This window comes from Zootermopsis nevadensis, unplaced genomic scaffold (genome assembly GCF_977971745.1).
Source record: "Zootermopsis nevadensis isolate Lab colony 2312 unplaced genomic scaffold, Znev_1.0 Znev_ptg000012l, whole genome shotgun sequence".
In the NCBI taxonomy this organism is placed as follows: Eukaryota; Metazoa; Arthropoda; class Insecta; order Blattodea; family Termopsidae; genus Zootermopsis; species Zootermopsis nevadensis.
In genome coordinates this window covers 12,347,414-12,374,196 of record NW_028259144.1, presented here as the reverse complement: position 1 = coordinate 12,374,196, position 26,783 = coordinate 12,347,414, and the positions used below count along the sequence as shown (strand labels likewise).

Sequence of the window (26,783 nt, the reverse complement as noted above, 5' to 3'; positions counted from 1 at the left end):
AAAGCAGTAGCATGTTTCCTTTGTTCACTAGGTATTTATCTTGATGCAAAAATTATTTTTGTGTTTGTTACTTACATAATGATGAATGTTACTTGTTCAGTCTTTGTTTTGCCTGTCAGAGACCCTTCCTGGGATTGTGTAACCAATTTCAACCATAAACAATTATAGAACTTGGGTCACTCTTCATCCAAATGTCTTTGACCCCCCCCCCCCCCCCCCACCTTTATGTTTAGTTTTACAATCATTTTCATTGTCAGTGCTAGTGTCCTCATTCATAAATTCACTCATAACTTCAAAACATTCATCTGAAATTGGAATGTGTTTTAATTTTTTATTTTTAAAGGTCTTATGCCATTTTCAAGACAACTAGCAAATGCTACGGGAGTTTCCACAAGTACCTACTTCTCATAATATCAGTAACAGCTGATAGATGGCAACAAAAGATTGATAAAACACAACAGATATATGATCAGCTGATGATGAGAAAGGCAAAGAACACTGCATGTTGACACTGAATATCTTATTTTGAATGTTGATTATGTGTTCACATATGATGGGGAAGAGTTTATGCTCTTTTTAATTATTTCCATTAGCAGTTTTGTGAAACAGCATTATACTGCTGGAAACCACCCATCTTGGTTACTCCCTCCCTCTCTAACAGTGCAAAGGAAGCAGTTATACTAGTTTCTGAGATAATGAAATTCGGTGTCACCTTGAAATTTTGCATGGTGGTACATTTTTTAAATTTGGACCAAAAGTATGTTTTATTTTATATTTCCATCTGCTGTGCACAGCACTGTATACAGTGGCCCCTTGATTTGTGATGCCATCAATTAATGATATTCCAAAAAATGATCCACTTCCCATTGGATCCCATTGTTTCTATTAGCGATACATTTTTGATCAGTCATACGTTTATATCACACAACACTCAGTTTTGGTCAGGTGGCCTCAGCCAATCAGCGAATTCTTTCATGAGTGTTTACAGCTCAGCTGGCTCGCCTTTTATTGTTTTATTTGTGTCGTTCCTCTTGGAATGAATTAGCCTTTAACATGTATTCCATGTGTTCAATTAACAGTAATTTAAATTAATGATGGTTTTCATGGATCCAGTTTTTATTGTTAACTGAGGAACCACTGTACAGGTGCATGGAATGAGAGGGGACAAGATGGTTATAGATTGAAATTAAAAAAAAATAATTTCTGCAATGTTTGGTGCTAGTTAATGAATCATTGTAATTTGACAAGCAAAGTGTTTTATGGTGTAATGTAAATATATTTAGTACTATTAATAGAGGTATAAACATGAGGACTCATTCTTCGGGACTCCAAGTACACCAGCAGCAAGTGTGTTCAGTATTTCTTTACAGTATGAAGACAAGTCATTTGAAAGCTCCAGATTTGCTGTTGGTGATATCTGAAACCCATGGCCAAAGGAAAGGAATATGAGATTTGAGGATTGTGTAGCAGTGGGGTTTCAGATCATGATCTTCTGTATTGTTTAGTACATGGTTTGACATTTTGGAGGAACATATTTCTCTGCTTTGAAGATAATGGATGAAGACATGTTACTCGGAGACATTGGTAACCAGCTGCAAGACTACAGAGTCACAACCCAGAAGACCGCAGTCTAAAAGTAATGGAAGGTTTACTTTTTGCAGTTTTAAATTGGGGGTGGGGCACAGGATGATATTTATGATGCTTTTTTTAATCACATATTTTCTTGTTGGGACAAAACTGAAATTAAAATTTTAACAATTATGGTTGAGTTACCAACAAATAATTTTGTGTGTGGACTTTTGTCTCCTTGCAGTCCATGTGTCATTAACAATCCAGATGACCAACATCAACATCTTGAAGATGACTTGTGGGATGTTGCGCTGTGTAGTCTGGCGGTAGTTTGCCATTGCTTCCAAGTTGCTTGCTGCTTCCATCATCAGGGCGATTGATGTAGGAGGCAGCAAGCACCCTGAAATTTTGGTAAACTTTACCAGACTATACAACGCACGTGACTTGTGGGTGAATAGGAGGACATTGGAAAACTTCTGCATAATGTAGCAGCATGTCACATTGAAATTTAAACATGTTTTGTGTTATGTTGGATGTGTTGAAACTTTTTATGGCATATCCTGGATGTCTGGTGGCTTTATGTTGGTACTTCAGAATCTTATTCCTTAGGTCATTCCCAGTCGGATGTCATATGAATATTGGTCCGATTCTGAAGTTATGGGGCTGTGGATATTTGAAGTTCAAAGTGATTTGAGCCTTGCATATAACATCAGAGTCATTCATGCATCTTGAACATTACAAGTACAGATGTACTTGTAGTGTGATGGGTCACCCCATATTTCAGTTTATACATGATGGACTACCTAACTGATCACTTCCCTCCTGGATTGGTCATGGTGGTCTGCAGAATTGGCCAATGTGGTTACTGGACCTCCTCTAAATTTCCATGAAAAACACGGTAAATGAACGCAAAGTGAAGAGAAGAGAGAAACTATATTATCAGACTTCTGATGCGAGGTCTGTGGATCTTGAATTAAGAATATTCAGAGCTTAATTGTTGAAAATCAGACATGTTTATTTGACATTTCTAACTTTGAATGACCTTGAGTATAAGATTGTGGTGTATTGACATAGTCACCAGACGCCCTGTAAATTCTGTAGCTTAAATTGTTATGACTGCAGTTCCTCAACAGTAAGGGGATTGTGGTTGCAGTAAATTCCAGCAGGTCCAGAATATTCATCATAAAGCAAGTATTGGAATCTTGAGTCTTCCAAATTATGTCAACATAAATATGATATTTTCAAGAATAAATTTCAATTCTTTATCCATAATTGTCCTTTTAAAACAAGCAGTTATCTTGCAATCAGATACCTAAACTCTGCTTTCAGACTACATTTCACTGCCTGTATTGCCTACTGCAGGTTGAACAGTCACAACTTGTCAGAATTGTTATAATACCACTGACATTGCTGGGCAGTATGAAAAATGAATTACTGAGCTTCATTGTACATGCTGTTACATTGCTTATATTCTGAACATTTTATAATAAAAAAATTCAGGTCAGATGCACTGTACATAATATAATTTTGATAGTACATTTTATTTCTTTGTTGCAGTCCATCTGTAAGTTTTTTAATGGAAAGTACAAAATCAGAAACTTGTCTGGAAACTGTATGGTGCTCTTGATAGTTATTTTGTAAATAAAAAAGGGAAGATGGTGGTGAAAGAAGCATTGCTACAGCACATGTCCTTTGTAACCATATAGCACACCATGCTATTTATGAATAAGTTTTAATACTTGTTATTACTTTAATTAATCTAAGGAATGTAATTTGTTACTGGCTTTGCCTATTCCTGCCTATGTGTGATGGGAGCAGAATATGTTCAACACAACATCCTATTCTTGAAGTAGGAGAGTTTTCATTTACTGTTGTGACACTTGTTCGTATTAACTCTCTGAAGCTTATTGATGTTCTACGTAAACATTAAGTTCCCCAAAAAATAATTCACAATGCAGCTCCACTACAAAGATTGATTGACTGTGTTCTTTAATGAAATAATTGCTGCTAATTCTGAGAATCATGTGATGCCCATAAAGACACTGTGGGAAAAATGTAGAAGTACTGATTTTTAAAAAGCAGGTGGTACATGTAGGTACCATTGGCTTTAAGGGGTTAACATATTATAAATTTGCTGTATTAGATTTCTTCTACTAATTATACTCAGTTTTCAGAACCTGTTTTTATTTATTTTAATGTGAAGTTAATTGAAAATGAATATTTGTCCTATCAGAGCTATTGTGACTGATAGTCCATGCACTACCACATGTCCCTAAGATATTTTGAAGCCATTTTGTATCATTATTGTAGCAGTTGTAAATGTACAGTACAGTATAGCACAACCCAAAATCTGGAACATGCAACACAAGTGCTTGAGTTGAGAAATTTTCTTCATTCTTATGCTTGTCCAATCTTTTAGCCACTGAAATCTTTGTATGTACTTGGTAATTGCAGAATTTACTCTGTGACAGATATAATCCCCATATTTGTTCTCCCTGTCATTTCGTTATATAAACTTGTGCAGTGATAAGGTGGTGGGTTTTGTTTCTTTGCTTGGTGCAGAGCTCGTAAGATTCTTGAATCCAAAGGCCTGGCAGATGAAGAGCGTATGGATGCATTGGAGAACCAGTTGAAAGAGGCCAGGTTCATGGCTGAAGAGGCTGACAAAAAATATGATGAGGTGACGTGTTCGGCACCTGCATGACATGAATTCCGCGTAACCGAACTGAATGTGATTGTTTTAATAACATGACTTGTGATTGCATAGTCTGCTCACCATGGAACTTGCAAAGAGGACTCAACAATCAAATATTTGATCTGTGTAGTGGGATATGTTAGGCTAGGTACATTATTATGTTCACATTGTAGTTGTAATATCGTATGCTGACAGGGTGACACGCAGAAGATATTTGCGTTGATGTTGGAAGTGTTGTTTAAATGGAAGTGTTCTCTTTGTGAAGGAAGTGTTGATGGGGATCAGAGTTCTCTGGATTTTTTCAAAGAGAAACTTATTCCATGAAGTGTGTTCCAAGGAATAAGGAACATCAACTTCAGCCAGTTTTAGCAAAGCATAGTGCAGCATCCATTTCCGTACGTAGAATGTTTATCATGAGCTTGTGTTCAACTGTTGTATGTTCCATGGTGCTTGCTGCACTTTCGTGAAAATTTGCATGAGTTGTTTAATTCATAATTACTTATTCTTTTGCAGGAAATAACCAGAAACCCTCCTGTTAATAATACTACTATAATATTGTAGTAGCAGTAGCAGTAATAATAATACTATTACTTTGTTACAGGACTGGCTAACTGTATTTTTTGAAAATGAATTTGGTTATTCTGGGGCTTTTATTGTGTATATTTTTAATACCGACATTTGGTACATAAAGGTTAAAAAGTAACATTATGCACTCTTGTTATATTCAAGTCAGATTTTCCTAAAATGTGGGTTAATATTATCAAAATTGGTGTACTTATTGTGGAAAGTGTTTCCTAGTACTGTATTGTTATTCTTTTGCCATTGATTGTTTTATGAATGGGTAGTGGTAGGTGATGCAGATTTTGCGTGAATGAGTGAAGCCCTTTTTTTTAAATTATATTTAGTGGCCACATGTTTTGTAGTACAGTCAAATCCTGATACAGTGCCCCTCTACCATTGCATTGCACCCATGAAAGCTTTAAAATTCCCTATGTAATTTCAAAGGTAGTGGGGAAAAGGGCAGTGTTAGGTGTTACGTCAAAATAAAAGTTCTGTGCCTGAATAGAACAATATCCTGGTGCAAGTCAACAAAATATTACCAACTTTCTTTTTTTATGGGGAAACACTGTTGGAGATATTTTCAATTAAAAAGGCTTCCATTCACCACTATTCCTCGTACTAAGGAGACTAAAAGAAATTTGTTTCTCCATACAGTCTAATCATCTCTGCAGTGTGGTGGGTTTTTTTTTGTACTGCATGGATTAGTGTTTCCCTTTATACCAGGTGTCGGCAACCCTTTGATTACCACAGGCCGTATTGGCTATTCATTTCATGTCTTTGTTGAGGGCCACAGAAAAGAATGTCATGGTCAGTAAGTGGAACTGCTTTATTAACTTGGAGTATAGCTGCATTTCTCCATACAACTAAGTTTACAGTAAAGATGGTGCTTGTTAACTTTCAAGCAGTTTTGATTTCAAGTCGTCGTTAATTTTATAACACTTATCAGACCACAGTAATTTTCATATTGTTTTGTTGACTAGATAATGTGTGTATGTATATGTATCAGTTCTTCTTAGTAGCAGAAAATGTTTGTCCTTCTTGCATTGGCTAATTCCCAAGTGATATGATGGGCCTATGGACTGCAGGTTGCTGACCCCTGCCTTTTATCATTAAATTCTTTCCTCATAATTCTACTTATTGTTGGATTAACCACATACTGTAGATTCAGTTTGTGAGTTTGTTGAGTGCTCCAGTTAACTTACTAACATTTTCCATTACAGAAGTAACCGATACAAGGTCTACGTGTCATGTGGCATGGTTTGTTCATTAAGTTGGTTGTTACATGCTAAACTCTGCCAACTTTTTTCAGCCTTTAATTTTATGAAATACAGAAAGAATAGTGGAAGGAACATGATTGGATATACTTACATTTTAGCAACTTTGTGGTACTGGAAAATCCTATTTTAAGCTACATAATCATAGCTATATAAAAACAATACCCAGTTTCTGAATAACCTATCAACTAATTGAAACCTTTGATGAACTCTTTTAAATGGTGGACAGTGTTTAGACTTCATTCATTATAATCAGCTGTATATAATCTGCCGACACAACTTCTTAATAGGTTTTTAATTAAAATAATTGGGACCACTATGTTTTGGCTGTATAAGGTTTTCATCAGTTGGTTAAATATGTTTGAGTGCTGGAATATTATTACATTCAGTATACATTGATTTGTATGGTAGTAACATTCCAGTACTCTGGGTAATATTTAACCAACTGATGGTGGCCTTCAGAGTCTGAAAAGTTATGTTGACAGATTAATAATTATTGATGCATTATGTTTTCCTTAAAATGTACTAAATTACTGTAATTATTATTGAAAAGATTTACTTGCTGCAACATGATCACTGAAATGGAGACTTTTCTTGCGTCCTAAAAATCTGTTACACATTTTCTCATACCTGAAACTTTGAAATCTGTATTTTTGTGTTTACATCTGCCCTTATAGGAATATAAAAAGGAATTGTGTGGCAGTCCACCCATATCATGAATCATCATTTACCCCCACACGCCCACCGAATGTGTGCACACACACGTACACACATACAATGTGCAAGTTACTTTTACCAAATTTGACTGTATACCCATATTTTTTTTTTTTTTGGTTTTGGGATTTTATAGTAAATTTATGAAGATTTGACCCATAAACACTTTTTTATATCTGTATGTTATAATTGCAGATTAAATTATTTTAGATGACTGCCAGGGAGGTTGGGTGTGAAAATTGTGACTAATGCACACATTATATAAAATGGTTTCAATTTCAGGTTGCACGTAAGTTAGCCATGGTTGAAGCTGACTTGGAAAGAGCAGAGGAACGTGCAGAGAGTGGTGAATCGTATGTGCTCAGAGTTGTTTATTGTGTGTTGCATGCTTTATTCACAGGGATTTTATTATTGAATATATCTGAAATTTGATTTTTGGTAACAATCTTTGTGTGTCTTCTGCTAAGTGCTTTTCTATATAAGGTTACCTGTTACAAGTATTGAGCTCTTATTAGAAATATTTAGCTCATGTTTTGCTACTGTATATGAGGCCTGAAGATGGAGACAGTGAGTTCCTCTGAAATGTTGACATATGAGAAAATTCTTGAAAATACTAGTAATTCTGATGAATTGTAGTCTTCTGCACTTATTCAAAATCCATCCACATGTAACTTGGATATTATTTTCTTAATTATATGTGTTTGAATATAAGTATAGAAAATTAATTTCACTTCAGTTTAATTTTGTTTGAATAAATTATCAAGTTTTGGAATTAAACTCATATTTTGGGCATTATGACCTGCAGGTTGTTGCTAACTACATTCACATAGTACAACATGAGCTAAGTACAGTAGCACGTATTGTGTATTTTTGTGGTAATATAATATTCAAGGAATAGTATGCCCAATGCTCAGTTTTGCATGTTTGTTTGATAATTAAGATAGCATACACCTGCAGCTGGTGGCGCCCCATAACATTCTGTAGCAGATTCATATGGAAAATGAGTATTTTGTCTGGATGTAAAGAGAATGCGTTTTCATTGTCCATCAGTGACAGTGATAAAATGAGTCCAACTTTGAAAACTGGAAATGGAAAATGTTTGTACTTAATAATCCAGTGACATTTTGTGGAACTTTTCATAAAACTAAAACAAATATTTTTTATTATAAACTTTCCTCATTTGTTTTGTGTCAATCCAAGGTTCATGATAATTTCATGAGTCATGAAGTTAGATAAAGGTTGTTACAGCGTTAGGCTGCAGGTTTATCTGTCTCTTATGATGGCATTGAGCGTGGTTGTAGGACTTAATCATGTTATTAACTTGCTGCACCCTCAAGCATGTTTGTGTTGTTTGCTGCACTGGCTACTCCTCTTGCTGTAGGTGGCCAGAAAACTGGTGTTGATGGAGCAGGACTTAGAGCGAGCTGAGGAACGTGCTGAACAGGGAGACGGGTGAGACATGACTTGTCATTATCTTACAGTGAGCGTAGTTAAATAATGTACAATTTGTATCTAAATTTTCAGTAAGTACAGCATACTCCCAGTTCTCTATGCACAATTTTTTTCACAAAACTTGTATAAATTTTGCCTTTTTTAAGTTTTAAATAATTGTCGTCTATTGAAGGTTTATAAAACCATGTGTTCATATACACAGGGACTTGAAAACAGAGTTTTAATGTGTCTTCTGGTCTTTCTGTGATGTTTCTCTTTTACATTTAGTTATCTGTTGAGGAATGGGGGGAGTTAGGTTTGGAAGGACATCCTCTTGTTCTAAGAAAACTACCACACTCTTTCACAGTATTGTGCTTGTTGGGTTGAAGATTCCTCAGCATCTTTGGCTGTATGTGCCTGTAAACAGTTTAGGTTAATCCTAAAAGTTTGTGACGATGGTGCTTTGTTGAAGTAAAGAGTTTTTTTTGGATATTTTCCATCGTCTAATATCTAAAATCCACGACATTTTGGAAATGGGAATCTATATCTGTCTTCAGGTAGACCCACTCAGATTTTATGGTTTTATTTATTAGTCAATGGAAAATATCCAGAAAACTCTTTACTTCAATTCATGTTAAATATAAACTGTCTCTCAGTACCCACTGAATTGGTTTGTCATGCAGTGAGGATAAAACTGCTTTAGAGGAAGGATTAGAAATGGGTTGTGCTTGTAAATTGGCTGATCAGGTGACTGCATAAGTGACCTCTTTGCTGGGTGGATATGTGCGACTGGCCATCCATCAAAATATAAAAACTCCCCTGCCCTCTGCAGTTGGGACATTGGACTTATAGTCTCAGTAATGATCAAATGATCAGATATGCAACCATTGAAACTCTGCAAGGCATGTAATAAATCTGCAGACATGACATTTCCAAGTTTGATGCTGGATGAACAGGTGATCGGTACATACTTTAAGAGTTCAGTGGTGAAGATGTTAATTCTGTGAAGGCGGTAACATACCTGACCATCAAACGTATGTTGACTCCTGAACTAATGACCCATCAGTATACACTGCCATATAAAACATATAGGTGGAAAGTGGTTTAGCAAAACACGGACAGTATGTGAGGACAGATGTTACAACCGTTGCATGACTGGTACTTCGGAGATTGCAGGTCATTCGTGATTTGGTAAGGTGGAATTTGAGAGTGTCTGTAGGGTATGGTGTGCAGCAGTTTATTTTAAGTCACTACAGAAGCTGGTGAAAGCACACTACGAATGGTTAAGAGGCAGTTACATTTAATTTGTACTTGTATAGGTGGGTTTAAATACTGCACCGTGTAAGGGGCCTGAGTTCTGAGCTTTGGAGCATAATCACATAGAAGATTCATCCATAAATAGAGTGCAGGCCCTCCAGATGGTATACCTACACTCAAGGCTGCTGATATGGAAGATGACAATGGCAAAATGAATCCTGATAATGGTCATGCAGTGTGTGCAGTATTGGAAGTTTTAAAATAAGTTTATTTTGTGATACAATCATCTTGGTCAGTCATACCTCTCAATTAGAAGCAAAAGTCCCAAAAAAAAGCCTTGTTTCCATTATCAGTTCTAAATTGTTCCAGAATATTTAATTATTCTTATTGTGGCAGCTTCTGTGAGATAATATTTTATTGAGTGCTCTTATTCTGTGAGAGTGAAGAGCACCTTATGGGCACATTCATGTTTGTCATATTTTTCATCCTTGGAACTCTTTTGGATGAAGTTTTTGGATTTCATAAACTTTGTATTTTAGCTTTACTGTGTAATGTTCAGTTAGGCATTTCGTCTCTGTGTCAGCCTGTTAAAGGTAAACACTTCAAATCTAAATGTTGCATGATTAGTTGCACAACTTCACAAAATAGCTCTGTATTATTGAGAATAGTCTGATTAAAGCATGTAGCATTATGTTTGACTTTTGGTGTGTAGTGAGGTAAATCTATTTGATGCATGTTTGTAGCGATTAAGGTGTGTGTGTTGCAGAACTGAATTTGAGTCTTCATTGTGATACAAAGTAGAATGTACGCTGTTCTGTGCCGTTGGTCCCAGGATTGAGTTTGATAATCTTTTATCCAATTTTCTGTTAAGTGATTGTCCTTGAGTTGTTTTGATTGAGCTGTCTTATAAATTATAAATCTGAAAACTGTTTCTGACCTCAGGAAATATCACACTAATACCAGAATATATATTTAAAATTAGGTGTACTTCTGTGCTACTAAATTTGTGTTTACTATATTTATCAAATCTCAGTATTAAGTTACTCTGTGAATGGGGTGTGTATCATTTACCAAAGATTAACATGGTAACATGGCAGCACTTATGAGAGCTGTGAAGATAATCAGGTACCCTAAAGGTTTTTGCCTGTTTGACAGTTTTCTATTTATTGACATGAGTACTGGAATAACTGGGTTTTGTTGTTATTTTTTCACCAGTAAGTTTTGTATGAAAATGTTCAACTTTTCATGGAAGGATTTTTGCTTGCATGGGGAAGTGGATGAATTTGTTAAAAAAAAATGTTTTATATTGGATCTGTTCATACATAGAATTCAGTCCTTCAGTTATTTGAAATTTTGTAATATTTAAGATGAAATATTTGTCATAAAATGCAGGTTACAGTAACAGTTCTGTAATATTTGCCATGCTTTCAGTGTAATACAGGCATACCTCAGAGATATTGCGGGTTCGGTTCCAGACCGCCGCAGTAAAACGAGCCACACAATTTTTTTTGTTTCCCAGTGCATATAAAAGTTATGTTTACACTTTGTATACTATAGTCTATTAAGTTTGCAATAGCATTATGTCTAAAAAACAATGCGAGAATTACCAAAATGTGACACAGAGACACGAAGGGAGCACATGCTGTTGGAAAAATGGAGCCGATAGACTTGCTCGGCGCATGGTTGCCACAAACCTTCAATTTGTAAAAAACGCAGTATCTGCGAAGCGCAATGAAACGAGGTATGCCTGTATACAGTGTTTTCTATAATGAAGTTGATTAAAATTTGATTTATTCTTAGACCGTGTTTGACCATTTGTCTTTTTGTCGTGCAGCAAGATTGTGGAGCTTGAGGAGGAGCTTCGTGTTGTTGGCAACAACTTGAAGTCACTTGAAGTGTCTGAAGAAAAGGTATGCATTTCTTGGTCTTTATTACTAACTTTATTTTTGCTTTGCAAATATAGCTAGCTATAAAGCCGTATTATTTTACTTACAAATTTCTAAGAAAGCTGTTGTAGGTTCAATTGCAATGTATACTGTTTTCATTTTTGAAGTGGTTTGACTGCAAAATATCCAGCAAAATTCATGTCAGTCAATGCTGAAATTGTATTTGTTACAATTTGTGGATTGTGGGCCATCAGGTTTTTGATGTCACGTATGTTGTCTTGTATGTGGTTACTAGTGTTTTGGAGGAACATATTGTCTCCAACTTGACAGTAGTAAACACAAGATTGTATGGCATTACAACCAGAAAACCACATTTTACTTTCTTACTATGAAAATGTCAAATCTTATGCAGTTAAATTTTACTGGCTTGATAATTGATCAGAATGTGAAGGGGGGGAAGGGAAGTATTGTGTAAACACTCAGTGTAAAACTGATGTACTTCTTGGGCATTCTGTATGCATATGATACTGCCTTCTCATAGTTTTGTCCATAGTTCATATTTTGATTAATTTTTTTACAAAATTGGTACTTACATTCAAATACAGAATAATATATTTTGCTAATACAGGTACATCTTGAAACAAAAGTGAAATACAGGTTTTTACTCTTTAGAATGTAATCATACGCTGTTGCTCATTAGTATTCATAGTGTGTGCAGCTCAAAATGTGAGTTTAGACATGGGATTTTGTCTTGGTAGTAGGTGGAAGAAATTGAAAGGTATACAATACACATAGACAGTCTGTACATTCAAATAATATTTTATCAGATACATAAAAGAGAGGTTCATTGTTAAAACATGGAATAATTTATTTGAAAGACTTCTTAAGTATGTTTAAAATAATATTTTTTAGTATTCATTTTGTTATGCTGTTCCTGTCTACCTACAGGTAGAATCTCTAAATTACAGGACCTGTTTGATGATTTGGCTGACTTTTACTAAATTTTGTCAAGCCATTTTGATTTTGGGTCAGTTTTCTTCATTGTCACAAAATTTAAGATTGTAAATTAACTTTTAGATATTACTGTTTTATGTTCTTTAGCAGATGTTTTCATTGGTTACATGACTTATTGCAAATATTACTTTGGTGATGGAGTTTGTAAATCTGCAACCAAATTGTAGTGAGCAATTTAATTTAAGGAACTTAATTTCATATATATATACAGTAGTAACATAAATTTCATGTACTTAACCTTAAATTTTATGCATGTAAGGAAGGTAACATTTGAAGTGAGAAAAAATGTTATTTCAGTGGATTCGAGTATTTCATTGAATTCAAGAAAGCTACTTCAGTATGTTTTGTAAAGTAATTGTTAATTCCTGCACCATTATTGCATTATCTGCAACTGGTGAATTTGTTGCACATACAAAACAGTTTTGTTGAATCACCATAGTCAACACAAGATCATTTCTTATTTTAATTGTCTTAAATGTCTTGTAAGATACTCTGAGAACTTTGAGGTGCAGTACAACTGGCAAAGATTTTATATTTCTCACTTAGCTTACTATAAAACAGTACACAGTGACCAAAGTGTTTTGTAGTTTATTTTCAGTACAGACAAATAATTGGAAGTTTTGAAGAACTTTTTGGGGGGATTCAGAATTACGTATTCTTGAAGGTTGGTTGAATGGGAGTCTACCTTGTAGCACAACGTGGTTGTTAATTGTTTGTATTGTTGTTTGTATTGTGACATAGGCCAACCTGCGTGAGGAAGAGTACAAGCAGCAGATTAAGACCCTGACAACCAGGCTAAAGGAGGTACCGCGTTATATTCCCCTTTCCTCTGGTCCTGATAACCATCTTTTCCTCTCAGTGCATGTTGTGTGTCCTAACATGTAGAGTGTGCATTTAACATGATGTTGTGTTTTGTTTTGTTATGACCTTACTTCTAGGCAACACAGCGGGAAGAAACTTTCGAAGAACAAGTTAAATCGCTTTCCGGATCACTGAAAGAGGTAAAAGGAAATCTGAGGAGTTTAAATGTGAAATGTATAGTTGGTACTGAATTTCAGTTGGGATCGCATTGTTGCTGGGTGAATCGCCAGTTGCCAGAGCTGCTTTCTTATGCTTCCAATTTTTTGTTATTTCTTATCTTTGGAAAAACTTTTGGATTAACTAGGTTTCATGGTAATAAGTGTGGACTGAAAAGTTAGCTTTCAAATTGTTAACTTTTATGCGGTATATAATTTTTAAGGGGCTGTATTTGGTTATGTGAACATTCGTTATTATTTTGGAATTTTTTTTTTTTGTACTGATGATTCCTGTTTGGTAATTTTCTGCCTGCATACCATGAAGAGCATAGCAAATATTGACGTGTGTCTGTTCAAACAAAAGGCAAGGTATGTAGGAAGTTTGAATTCCTGGTGTGATTTGCAAACAAATTGTTCATATCTTGGGAGCACATAGCATTTGGATAAGTACAGTACTGTTTTAGACACAATAAGCCATTAAGGTAACGCTTCATACTGGGGTTTGATTCTTGTTTGTGATATTTCCTCTAATTCATCTAGAAAAGAGGACTCGTCTAACTTTCAAGTCTAAACATGAGAGGAATATGAACCTTCCATCGAGTGTGGAGGTAGGAATGTGTGTGCTAACCTGCATGTTATGTGTCTTGATGACATAATATTTAAGCACGTCATATCTCCGCATATTAAGTTACAAAGAGCTGTACCTGTGCATAATTCAGCACTATACCATTAAGACATTATTGGGGGGGGGGGGGTTATAGCCCTCCATGTTCTTTTCTTAACCTTAACACTAGGTAGAGGAAAGTGATCTTCATATTCTGATTGCTTTATCCTTGTATAAAGATACCTTAGTGCTCATATGATAGGAGGTTGGGTGAGCCCCAGAGCCAGTGCAAATACAGGAGTGAAGAGAAAAATTATAGCCCCTGGGAATTAAATCTTGGTTGTCGAGGCTGTTAAACCTAGTCATACTATAGGATGCGTTTTCCTCTTTGACGAAGCATAACACTTCTTGTGATCAAAATTTTATTGTCATTCTCTGGACAATTGAAAATGAACTAACATCAGTCCACATTTATATCATAAAGTTAAGCTGCTGTCCTTCAGGGTCTTTCAGTTAAATATGTCTTGAGTTTTGTTTTACAGTTTTTGAGTGCACGTCCTGCCTACCTGACTGGCTGGCTGTTGTAATGTACTCCCCATGTAGAATTGTTGTTATGGCACATTTCAGCCTCAAATTCTGTTGTGCTTATTTGTTTAATATCATGCATAAATCTAAGTTTTTTTATGTTTTGTGTGTACCTGTTCATGAAACATTATGAAAACCATGTTTGTGACATTTTGAGTGAAACAAATGTTAAAATGTTTATTGTTCTCTTCAAATGCCATCTTTTATTTAGGTCAATTAACTGCACCTTTTTGTAACAACAAATAAATATGTAATTGCGTAGACTATCAGTGAATGGTGCAAGACTTTGAGGCAGTCATATGCCATAATAATACTTCATGTTCCTAAACTGGCATAGTATTGTTATTTTGCATGCATGTATTGTGTTGTTAAAACCAAACTTTTGTTGTGTTTTTTCATGGTAACCAAAATATGTAACAGGCCACTGCTACCAAAGAACATTGTGAGGACAAAATTCATTTGATAACCGATAAACTGTCAGAAGTAAGTATGTGACGATTATTCGTGTTGCATGCGCACAAATTTGTGCATACACTGGGGCTTCTAATTCGTTACAACAGCTGTGGAGATGCCACCAGTCAGTTTAAAGGAGAAACAGTTATTCATTTGGTGCTGGCTAAAACACGTTTTATGCTTTTGTTATGCCTCGCTTATGTGAACATGATTTAAAACCTGAAAAATGAAGTACAGCAGCTTATGAAGCTCACATTTCTGTTTAAGTAGACATTCTTAATTCATATTTTTATGGGTGGTGTTCTTTCTTTATTTCTTCTATTTGCTGTCTTGCACAAGTGATTGATGATGTTATTGCTTAGGTAATGGGTAGCGAGTACAATGTTTTGGAGATGTAGTTAATTAGTTGTTCCTCAGAATGGGCACTTGGTAACTCATTAGCTTTTGGGAGAAGCAAATTGGAAGATACAAATGTGAATGCATGACATTTCATGCAAGATGTGAACATGTGATAATATGAATCAAGCACAGCTTATGGAAAGCACATTCTAAAATTATACACTCACTGTTACAAAAATGTGAAGCATCAATAGCAAATTTGAAGCAACAACTCAGTTTGTGCCACAAACATCATATGGTTTATTTACACATTCCTCTGGTTTACACACTTGTCTTTTTACACTCGTCTGCGACCTCAGGCATGTGAATTAGAGGAATGTGCAAATAAACCTTTAATTTATTAATGCTCATTGAGCAAATCTAATACATATTTCAAACATGCTATTACTGCTTCTTCACCCTTCTGTGACAGTTACATTGTACATTTTTTTTTGTGCGCATACTGTCGTGACCTCTGTGTGATTCCTAATGTAAAATGAATCTTGTATGTTTGCATGTATGTGTATGACATTTCTCAAGTCTTTCACAGCCTTATCAGTGCCTGGTCCACATGCTGCAATAGAATTCACCCAGGTATATGGTGCCACTGTTAGGCACTTTGCCGTCATGTGCAGGCATCGTACTATTTGAACTGTACATTCCAAATTCGAGTAATTTTTTTGTACCTGTGCACAGTGTGTCAGCAGCTGAAATTTTGTGTACAGTCATTAATTATTTTGCTCTGTAAATGAGCAAAATGGCAGTTAAGGTTTTGATCTGACCAACCAGATGATTCCCTTGTCAGAAGTGTTTGTAAAATGCATTTAGAAATTATGCCCATTTCATTGAGTATGTTTTGTATGTTCCAGAGTTATTAAAGAAATCTACTGATAAACATCTGTTAGGGCATATTTGTGGAAGTATTGTTGACCATAAAGTTAGGCCTGAAATGTGTTACATATTGTTCTTAAATTTTTGTGGCCAGTCTCTTCTGAAATAAGATGCCTGCAAATTTCCCAATATGTTTTGTGGACAATTCAGTACTGGTAAAGTGTAACTTGTTTTATTTAGGAGGTTTCATATTGGTACAGCAGCAAGTGCACTGATAGATAAAATGTTGCTAGTACTGTAAATGTGTCCATAAAATCTTCAGTGGTACGTTACTTGTATTGCATGATATTAATGTTGCTTGAAATGATGAAATGATAGTCTTGTGCATGTCTGCTTTACTTTTTAAAGGCTTCTACAATTAAAGTAGTAATGTAATGTTTAAGTTTCACATACTTTACCTTTCATGATGGCCTGAAATGTGTTACATCCTGTGAAGTATAACATTTAGTTCTGAAATAACTGGAACTATTTATAATATTGCTGTTTTATTTCTGATTATCATAAAAAAGTCAGTGACAGTTATGAGGGTGGTTTAGTAAGTAATTTCTGAGGATGTTATACTCGCATTTATCATTTTGACGAACACATCACACTTGTAGGATGTAAAAACTGACCCATATCGTAATTGAGTAGGTGATGTATTGCAGAGACAAATGTCTCAATTAATTGCTTTATCCGTTATGTGGCTAAATAGGGGGTTCATTCATTAATCCTTGTTGTTTTGGATGTGTATGTATGAAGTAAACCATCAGAAGTTACTCGTTAAACCTACTTTGTATGGTATGAATTGGTTTCTGTTTTCAAGATACAGTCTGTTTTTATTTTTCAAATCAAGTTAGCATATTGGTAGTTATTATGACATTCAAATGCTCATGGCAGCAAAAATGAGATTCATTAATTTTTTTTGAATTGTTTGAATGATAGAGATTAAAGTCAGGCAGTGAGGATTTTTAATCGTGTGTTTTTTCTGCCAGGCTGAGGCTCGTGCTGAGTTTGCTGAAAGATCAGTGCAAAAATTGCAGAAGGAGGTTGACAGGCTTGAGGGTAAGTCCCATTGGTTCATCACAATTCTGTACTGTTTTACAGAAACTACTGGTTCAAGTCCACGAGTTTTAATTACATAACACAAGAAGTTGGCCTGTTAATTGTGCTTCATTGTATTTTGTTATCATATTCCAAACTTCCAGATGATACAAATTATGAATACTGGTTCATGACTAGAGTTTTTTTTGAAGAGAGTGGAAATTTTAATAATGCCCAACATAAATCACTTCTGTATGAATTATACTTTATCAGTGTGTCATAGTGCTTCCTCTACCCTTTCTCTCTGTTTATTTTTTTCTTTTTCTCATCTTCTTCCCATGCAAAACAATACATACAATTTGTGCCAAACCATGTTCTCCATGGAAAAATTTTCAGGTGGTTGAATGATACTTTATAACACTCCAAATAAGGGCTCAAACATGGAGAAGCATGGTGCTAAATTAAAACTGGTGTTCACTTGGTCTTCCAGTGTCCCTGTGTATGTTGAAAATTCTATTAGGCTTTTGTCTTAGAATGGTTGGGTATCTGGCTTTGTTTTCTACAAAAACTTTGTATTAAAATTTAAAAGAAGAAGTATAATCAGAAGGCATAACTTAATACAAGATTTATGTCGGATGATGTACATGGTTCAGAACGATTTACAGGGCAAGTCAGTGTCCAGTGTATTCATTTGTGGATCATACAGGGAAGTAATAGAAGTGATTAATAACTTCATCTACAGACTTCTCACAAAATCTATAATTACGTCATATGCCTTATTGTGAAATAGATTGTTTCCACAAATTTTATATTTCAGAATAGTTAACTTTCTCTTAAAACTACTAGATTGAAATTAACCTGCATAAAAATGAATTTTGGCCTCTTTGTAACATGTCCACCGCAATCTGAGATGTCTGTGCGAGAAAAATGTTGAATATTAAAATGGACTCAAAACTAATGACATGTTGAGTGGAAGTAAGTTTAAGAGTGCTTCAACATGTCTGATATTTTATTTTAGATTAATTTTTATATCATTTTGGTGGTATGTGCCACAAAACTATTGATGCCTTGTGTTATGATTGAAGGAAATGTCCTAACATGATCATTTCCAAAACTACAAAGAATGGTCAGTATCAGTATGTGAATACCAGGTGATTCAAAAAGGACTTTACAATTTGGAAAGTGTATAGAAATTTAATCAGAAAGCTTACAGAATCGGCTGAGGTGTCATTTTGTAGCAAAACAAATCAAGTTTGACTCACGTTGTGCTGTAGTACCGAATTCAGTCACCGCGAACACAAGCGGCAGTGCATTTGAAAATGGCTACTTTCACAGGTGCGGAGTGCGCTCGCTTTGTGCTGTGGTTTGAAGAAACAAAATCTGCGATAATGGTTCAACAAAATTTTCGCACCCAGTATGGCAAGGATCCTCTCAGTAGACCTACAATTTACTCTTGGCACAAGAATTTTGTTGAGACTGGTTGTTCTGTTCGCCATGACAAATCTCCAGGTCGCCCGCGTGTTTCTAGTGCTGTTGTGGAACACGTTCGTGACAGCCCAAAGGTGAATGTGTTTTGTGCCCTTTGCAAAGTTAAAGTGTACGGCCCGTTCTTTTTCCATGAGAGATCCATCAACGGTATCGTGTATCTGGTTATGCTCGAAAATTTTCTCATACCACAGTTAGACGTAGATGACCAAAAAGGACGCATTCACTTCCAGCAAGATGGCGCACTACCTCACAGAAGTCCGGGATTTCCTCAATAACCGTTTCCCAGGCCGGTGGATTGGTCGAACAGGTCGATAGCATGGCCACCTCGTTCTTCAGATTTGACACCTCTCGATTTTTTCGTATGGGGTTTCATTAAAGATCGTGTGTATGTTCCACCCTTACCAGCTCAAAGCTCGAATCACCGCCGCCGCAGTGACACCGGATATGCTGGATTGTGTTTGGCAAGAAATTGATTTCAGGTGGGATGTCTGCAGTATTACCAATGGCAATCACATCGAACCAAAATGACTGTTTGAGGTAAAACTTGATTTGTTTTGCTACAAAATGACACCTCAACCGATTCTGTAAGCCTTCTGAATAAATTTCTATACACTTTCAAAGTTGTAAAGTCCTTTTTGAATCACCCTGTATAATAATGCAAGTGAAAATCAGCTCCCCTGGTTTTGTACATTTAATTGCTATTTTGAAATATTGCCTTTCATGGATACTTTTGTTTCTCCTTGTTGTGTGGTGACTATCTTGGTCAAAGAAACAGTTTCTTGATGATAGTTGTACAACTTTGAGATTTGTCATATTGTCCTCCATTGAAGAAGATGTCTTGCTAGCTGTTTCATTAAGACCAACACTGGCAGGATTAAATGTCTTCATTTCATGTATTAATTGTTTCATTTTTGTGTATAATTCAAAATTTGTAGATCTTTAAAAGTCTAATTTTACTTCAGGGTTAAACAAAATGTGCTAGATTGGAAAGTCTGCATATTCTGTCTGTACTCATTGGTCTGAGAAAAGTGTAAAGACATCTTTTCACACCATTCTTTCTTGTGATGATGTTTTAGCAGTTGCAATAAGCTTTGTTGGCCATCCATACAGTAACTGGCTGTGGAGATGGCTGGGGAAGCTTGTGATATTTTATGTGATACACTTACAGAGTATTGCTTGTTGAGACACTTAGGTTATCTGTTACATAAGCTACAGAAGATTGCTTGTGTCGGTATAGAGACTGTAAGTAGTGTGTGTTTTATATCAAACACTGGTACCTTTTGTAATGTTGGGAAGTGATTACAGTGAAGTTGGGGAGGCTGGGGGAGGGTTAGTTCTTCAAAGGACATTTCTGTGGAGTTTCTGTGTGCATATGCCCCCAATTAGTGAACTAACTTGAGTTAACTGTGTTTGATGACTGTGTTATCATTACTGCATTTGTGTTACATGAATTCTAGGTCATTCACATACTTTTACAAAAATTAAATTTCCATTACACCTGCCTTCAACTTGGAAAATGTGTCTCAATATTTTGCTATAGTAAAATTTGTTTATTTAAAGATTCACTATTGAAGAGCAAACAACACACAAGCTTGAGGTCATAAGGACACGAACAAACAGAAAGAAGTGACATTTGTGTTCGATGTTTTGGATTTCACAAATCTGATATACTTTGAGGGTAACGTGCATGTTTATAATAATACATTTGTCAGATTTGTGATGGAAGGCCCAAGGAATTATGTAACAGTTATGCAGTTGTGTTATGTTACTTCTGTAAAAGATCAACATAAGTTGCAAAGACAATTTTATAACCTACTCTGTTTTGTGTATAAGATTTTGACACTTTCGTTATATTACCATTTTTTCACTATGAGTTTCAGGTAACCTGAAACACTGTTAAAAGTTTTTGAAGTTTTATACTTTGATGGTGATCTTTTGCAGATGTAAAACATGATTTGTTTTGAAACATTTCAGTTTTGACTTTGGCTAGCTTTCCTTTGTGATAACTGATTGTCTTTCCCATGTTTCTGCTGGAAATTACATTTGACATCACAGTTGTACTAATATTCATTTGTTTTTAACCAGACAGTCAAATTGCTGTTTTATGTAGTTAGATGGTTTTACTTGGCATAGTTACAGTCAGTTGTGCTTTAGTACTTTTGAAAGTGTAAAATGCGCATGAAATAGATAGTACAGTATTGCAGATGTAGTTTCATTACACCTAGCCACTTCACTTTAGAGAAACTGATTTGGAAAAAATGTAATATACAGTTTCCAACACACTTGAGAATATTTCCCGTGTAACCCCTCGGTTTAATCCTTTCTAAATGCAGCATCATTCTCTTGATTTGATAACTGTTGTATGAAGTCTGATTTGTACGCTTGACCCTTTCAAATTTTACATTGAACCAGGTGGTTCATAAGGGCCATGAAATGTGCTCATGTTCAACATTCTTCATAGAACACACAAATTGTTGTTAATAACCATAAAATTAATTTCATGGACTACATGTAAGTCTTACATGAAATGTGGGGTTATGTTTTCATTACTTAGGCTGTGATCTATCACGGGCCAACAAAGATTTAACTGATCACTCGGGTTGTTTCCATTGGTTAAGAATGTGAACTGAGAAAAGATACTCCTCATCAGTGTTGATGCTCGTGAGTTATTTTAAATATGATAGTAGGATCGAGTCCCGCGCTGTAGCCTCGTGGTTTGAGGCATCATGCTTTGGACCGGTGATACGGAATGCGCGTTGGTTCGAGTCTCGGAAAGAAATTTCTCAATGAGATTTTGACTGGTGTGTGGGACCGGTGCCAACCCAGCATCGTGAGGATATTGGGGAGCTACAATGGGTAGCGTAATCCGGTCATGAAAGCTAGCAATGGCTGGGTGTTCGTCGTGCTGACCACACGTCGCCCTCTATCTGGTTGGATGATCGTTCACCTCTGCTTAGGCATGTGAACGTGAGGCCAGCAGCCAGCTAGTCGGCTTTAGCTCTCAGAGGGCTGTTACGCCACAGAATATTATTGTAGTAGGATAGAGGATTTCCGACATTAAATTGTGACATTACTTTTTAAAATTAAGTAGTTGCATTTACATATAAGTTGTCTCGGCATATTATTGTTTTTTCACTGTATTATTATAAATCCTTAAATATATAAAAGACTTCACAATGGCATCTCATTGCCAAATACTGTAACTAGTATTGCCCCTTAGTAATGTAACCTTAATACAGCACAAACTGTAAAGTTTACTGCCAGTTGATTAGCATTTTCTATAGGATTTGTAAATATGTAATCAAAGTGATTTCCTTCACAAACAATAAGGGCTGCCATATTATGTTTGACTTTCTGGTACATGCATAATGTGTGTGTATTGCATTTGACCCACATTGTTTCCAGATGACCTGGTTGCTGAGAAGGAGAAGAATAAGCTACTGCAAGAAGAGATGGAGGCGACCTTGCATGACATTCAGAACATGTAACCTTCCCTGCCTTTGTGTGGCATAGATGAAGTGTGGTGTTGCGTGCTCAGATACCCCAGGTTTGATAAGCATTCTTGGTTCCTCTTGCCCATTAATCCATCCACACATTGAAACATTCATCGTGTTTGAAGTAGTTGCTTTGAAATTCTAGTGCAGTTACAGTATTTGAAAAATGGATTGTAGGTAAACAAAATATAACAGAAACATTGTGTATGCTCCAGTGTTAAGTTCTGATAGATTATGAATCTATATTGTCCTTTGGGTATGTGAAATGTAGCTGAATGGACATGAGCTGTGATGACGTGTTTCATTTCATATAGTATACATAGGGCACCAAAGAACAGCTACAAAAGTACATCAGTCACATTCAGATACAGTATCTAAATGTAAAGCCATGTTTTTCAAGGTTTAACCTTTCTGTGTGGGGAATTTAAATCTTAAATTCACCACCACGTCATTAACAAAACCTTTAAAATTAGCAGTACTTTTTGAAAAGTATAAAATAGTGCAGTAAGCATGACTAAATACAAACAGAATAGTGAATATCAAAGTTTATGGAAACTCACCAAGGGGGCTTGTTAGAATGCCACAACATTTTATGGAAGTGGTGTTGATGAATGTTTCAGAAATCCATTATCATTCCGTGAAGTCTCCCTCAGTGCATGATAACTGCATGATTTATCAGATTACAATGTTAATTTATTATATTTTAATTGTATCAGTTCATTATATTTTTATTACTAGTACTATTAAAATAGGTGTTTCAACACCTTTTATTTTCTGTTCACTTAATATTTATAAATGTTGGTTGAACTTCTTTTTTATTTGGTTCTGTGACTTAAATTTGCATGTTCATTGTACTAATGTGAGCACTACACAGTTGAAACTGGTGTGTAACAGACCAGTTTTTGTCAGATTAAAAATTATTTCCTCGAATATGAAGGAAAACAGTTTTAATTCTTGTGTGTATGTGAAATGAAAAATACAAATTAATTTGTATTAGAATATAACCAAGAGTACTGCACATGCATACCATGGAATCGTGTGGGTTAGATTGTGTTATTTTGCTTTGTAATGGGCAAAATGTAAAGTAATAGATTTACCTGCTTTAACTGTGTGTAATATTATAAATGGAGTATAGTACTTGTACAGGCATCATCTGAGTATACTTGGTTTAAAAAAACATGCAACCTTTTCTGAGATATGCATAAAAAATTCATAATTAGGTTTTAGTATTTGCATCATATGATGATTTGATTATTAAAAAAAGTATTTTCGTGTTCTGTGGAGTCACAGACAGAAAGGGGTCATTATTTACTCTGAGCAGTGAGTTGCGATGCTTAGTTGTCCTATACCATGTTCAGAAGGCCTCTGGTTAAAAACCTATCAGGGAGGTTGCGGGTATTGACGAACGTTTCTTGTGGGTTTCTCCAGATCCTAAAATTAACTACTTTGAAACAAACCAGAGATATCGTATCTTACCATTCATAATTGCTGTGTAATTTCTTATTCATAATTAAATGATCCAAGAAGCTACCATATACATGGACTCTGTAGAATGCCCTTTCTATGTTTGGTAATTTTATTAATGCATGCTGTTACATGCCCTTTGCCTGTGGTTTTGTATACTACATGTTTTTGCCTTTGAGTTTGATTCCTTATTTGTATACTAGAATATGTTACAACAGTAATAAAATATGTCAGGTTTTATTTTATAAAAATGTTTACTTTCTAAACTCACAAAATGCTGTTGCTTAGAAGAATTTTTTTGTTACATTATATTCTGTGAAGGTATTGTAGTTTTAGTTTCCAAGTAAACTGGCATGGTGTTTGTGTTATTAATTGTCAGTGTGCTTTCAGTTTTCCTGACATGCCCATCCAATTGATCCATCAAACTTGGGGAAGCTACTGCCAGATGGCAGTGTTAGTTGGTTGTATACTGACATTCCCATTAATCTTGATGATGTCTTCGCTTTCCAGATGAGCTGGTCATTGAGAAGGAGAAATACAAGATTATTGGTGACGATTTGGATTCTGCCTTCGTAGAATTGTATGGCTACTAAATAATGTGCAACACCAACCAATATTAATGATTGATGAACTTACAATGTTAAGTGTCGGCAATCAGCCGTGCCATCACTACTGTACTGCTACTACATAATGGCCAACTGCATCACACAATGGCTGCCTGAATGCTTTGTTATTAATGCTATAATCCCAAACCTAGCGCTTCTGAAATATTTGTGACTTGAAAGATACAAATTTTTTTAACATTTCCTGTTCATAGAATAAGCTGGCACATTTTTTATTTTTATTTAATAATCCTTTATTTTTTTCATTTTTTGTTTGAAACATTAAAAAAGTGTTATATTGTAACATAGTCTTTTTGTAGATTGTAAAATCAGTGCTTAGTTTATTGTATTAATTATTAGAGTAGTTATTGCTTTTCTTCCTTGAATAATCCTCTTAACAGACATGAAATGTCCTGAAACGTGTGGGAGGGGGGGGTTGTAACTAATCATATGTACAGGTCATGAAGGGAAAAACTGTTTGAGACATTAATACGTATTACTTCAAGGTATGGACACAGTATGGTTCCAGACTTACATGCACCAGTCTGTGGTGTATAAAACTTTCCCTGGTGACTTGTTCTGTCATGGATTTCCGATCACAGAAACAAGAGTAAATGGTGTCTAGTATTACTGATATAATTATTATTTTGTTGTTCTTCTACCACCATTGTTGAATGTATGTAGTTTCTTCAGTCTCTCTATATTTCATTTTATTTTTACAAAGGACTTGTGCTTGTGCCATTGTCCATTTTGAAGTTAATTTTTGGGTGCTTTGCGTTATTTAAACGTAGAATCATATTTCTATTAAAACTGTAAGTAAATATGTCAGCTCCATTCTTCAAATGAATTGTGGTGTGACTGGTCATTTTTTCCATAATCCTTCATGCTGTCTTACTTTTCAATAAGAATAGCATCTTTCTCTCACAAGGCTTGTTTTGTTGTCCATCTCTTTGCAGATGAATTGGTACACGAGAAGGAGAAGTACAAGTACATTTGTGACGATCTTGATATGACTTTCACCGAACTTATTGGCAACTAAACGGCAACACCTGTCTGTTGATCTTGTTCAGTTTAATGCCTGGGTTCACATAGCAAATACCATCTTCATCTAAGGCAGTAATGTACTTCATCTTCTTCGCAGGTGCTAATATTGGTGGAATTTAATATGGTGTTTAAAAATTCACGTTCATGTTTATGTAATATTACTATGTGGACCCATCTTGTAGTTTGGTCATCAAGAATACAAGAACTGTAAAAATTTAAATAAATTTATTATTTACTGTATTACATCTTTTATTTGGTTGGTATAATTATTCCTGTGTTAATTATGATCTATGTTTATATTAATTTTTCTTATTAATTTGGGGTTATTTATGGTTTTATTAAAACAATGTATAAAATATTAAAGAAAATTGGTATGTTAAGTACTGTTTTTTATTCTTTAATGCATTACTGTTAAAGTTCCTGACTATCATTGGTGGATAAATAAAAGTACAATAGTGATGTCACGTCATTTGTCATGTTGGATTTCTTGTTCTTTTGCAGGTCTTTTCAAGTCCAGTTGAAATAATGCCTTAATAACTCTGGTTTATGAATTTCCTTACAGTATAAAAAACACATCACCATATGCTGTATGACAATTCTTTGGATTTTGGACATGTTTTTTCAGGGCAAATGAATTGAATTTTAAGGTTTTGTTTTCACTGAGTGTGAACAATTAAGGTCTTCAAATCTGCAGATGAAAGTGTATATTGAATATTAGAGAAAAGGAGTTGCTTTTGACAAAATAAGCGCCTGAAGATCTGATGGTAAAAAGTGGCATCAGCTATTTTATCTGCAATTTCTTACTGATGTTACATGCATAAGGTCTGGTGGACAAAATGTGTACAGGTTTTCATATAAGTGCTTCCTGTCTGCATTCAGTGTCTTTCCTTTGTTGAAGTTGAAACAGTGGCAGCTTACGGTTTTTCTATTGGGGCACTTCGACAATCGTAAAATAAAATTGCTGAATTCTTATACTTTTTAATATTGTAAAATGCAAAGAAGTGTGTTCCATCTTGTCTCTCCTACAAAGTAACTGAAGTATGGAAATTATTTGATGGGATAGCATAATGGTGAGGTTGCAACAGAAAGATCCTTATATTTTGCACTTTGGTAGATCACAAATTTTGTTTTGAAATGTCCTGTGGATGACTCATTATTGATATATGTTCACGCATACGAGTTATATACCATCAATTTACTGCGCCTAAGCTGCGATAGTATTGGATTTAATATTTTAAGTAGGTCTGAGCCCTGAATGGCCTAATTTGTGAGCTGCCCCTGCCATCTAGTGTGTACTTCAGGTGTAGCCAGGAAACGGCTTCATTCTTGTGTCGCAAGAG

At 35.2% G+C, this 26,783-nt stretch overlaps 1 protein-coding gene across 46 annotated transcripts in view; it reads left to right on the top strand.

Annotated features, from left to right (window-relative positions):
- Tm1 (tropomyosin 1) overlaps window positions 1-26,783 on the top strand; it is a 76,307-nt gene that overhangs the window by 47,145 nt on the left and 2,379 nt on the right. For 3 of the 46 annotated variants that reach the window (XM_087347925.1, XM_022072353.2, XM_022072376.2), the window contains 6 exons: window positions 4,132-4,249; window positions 7,096-7,166; window positions 11,336-11,411; window positions 13,143-13,205; window positions 17,303-17,372; window positions 25,356-25,683. In XM_087347925.1, the coding sequence (XP_087204051.1) occupies window positions 4,132-4,249; window positions 7,096-7,166; window positions 11,336-11,411; window positions 13,143-13,205; window positions 17,303-17,372; window positions 25,356-25,438 (481 nt within the window). In that variant the 3' untranslated portion in view covers window positions 25,439-25,683. Of the gene's footprint in view, window positions 1-4,131; window positions 4,250-4,529; window positions 4,660-7,095; window positions 7,167-8,194; window positions 8,266-11,335; window positions 11,413-13,142; window positions 13,206-13,339; window positions 13,403-15,026; window positions 15,090-17,302; window positions 17,373-22,244; window positions 22,387-24,307; window positions 25,247-25,355; window positions 25,684-26,783 lie in introns of those variants that run through there. The other 43 variants (XM_087347926.1, XM_087347914.1, XM_087347938.1 and 40 more) reach the window with 30 other exon arrangements.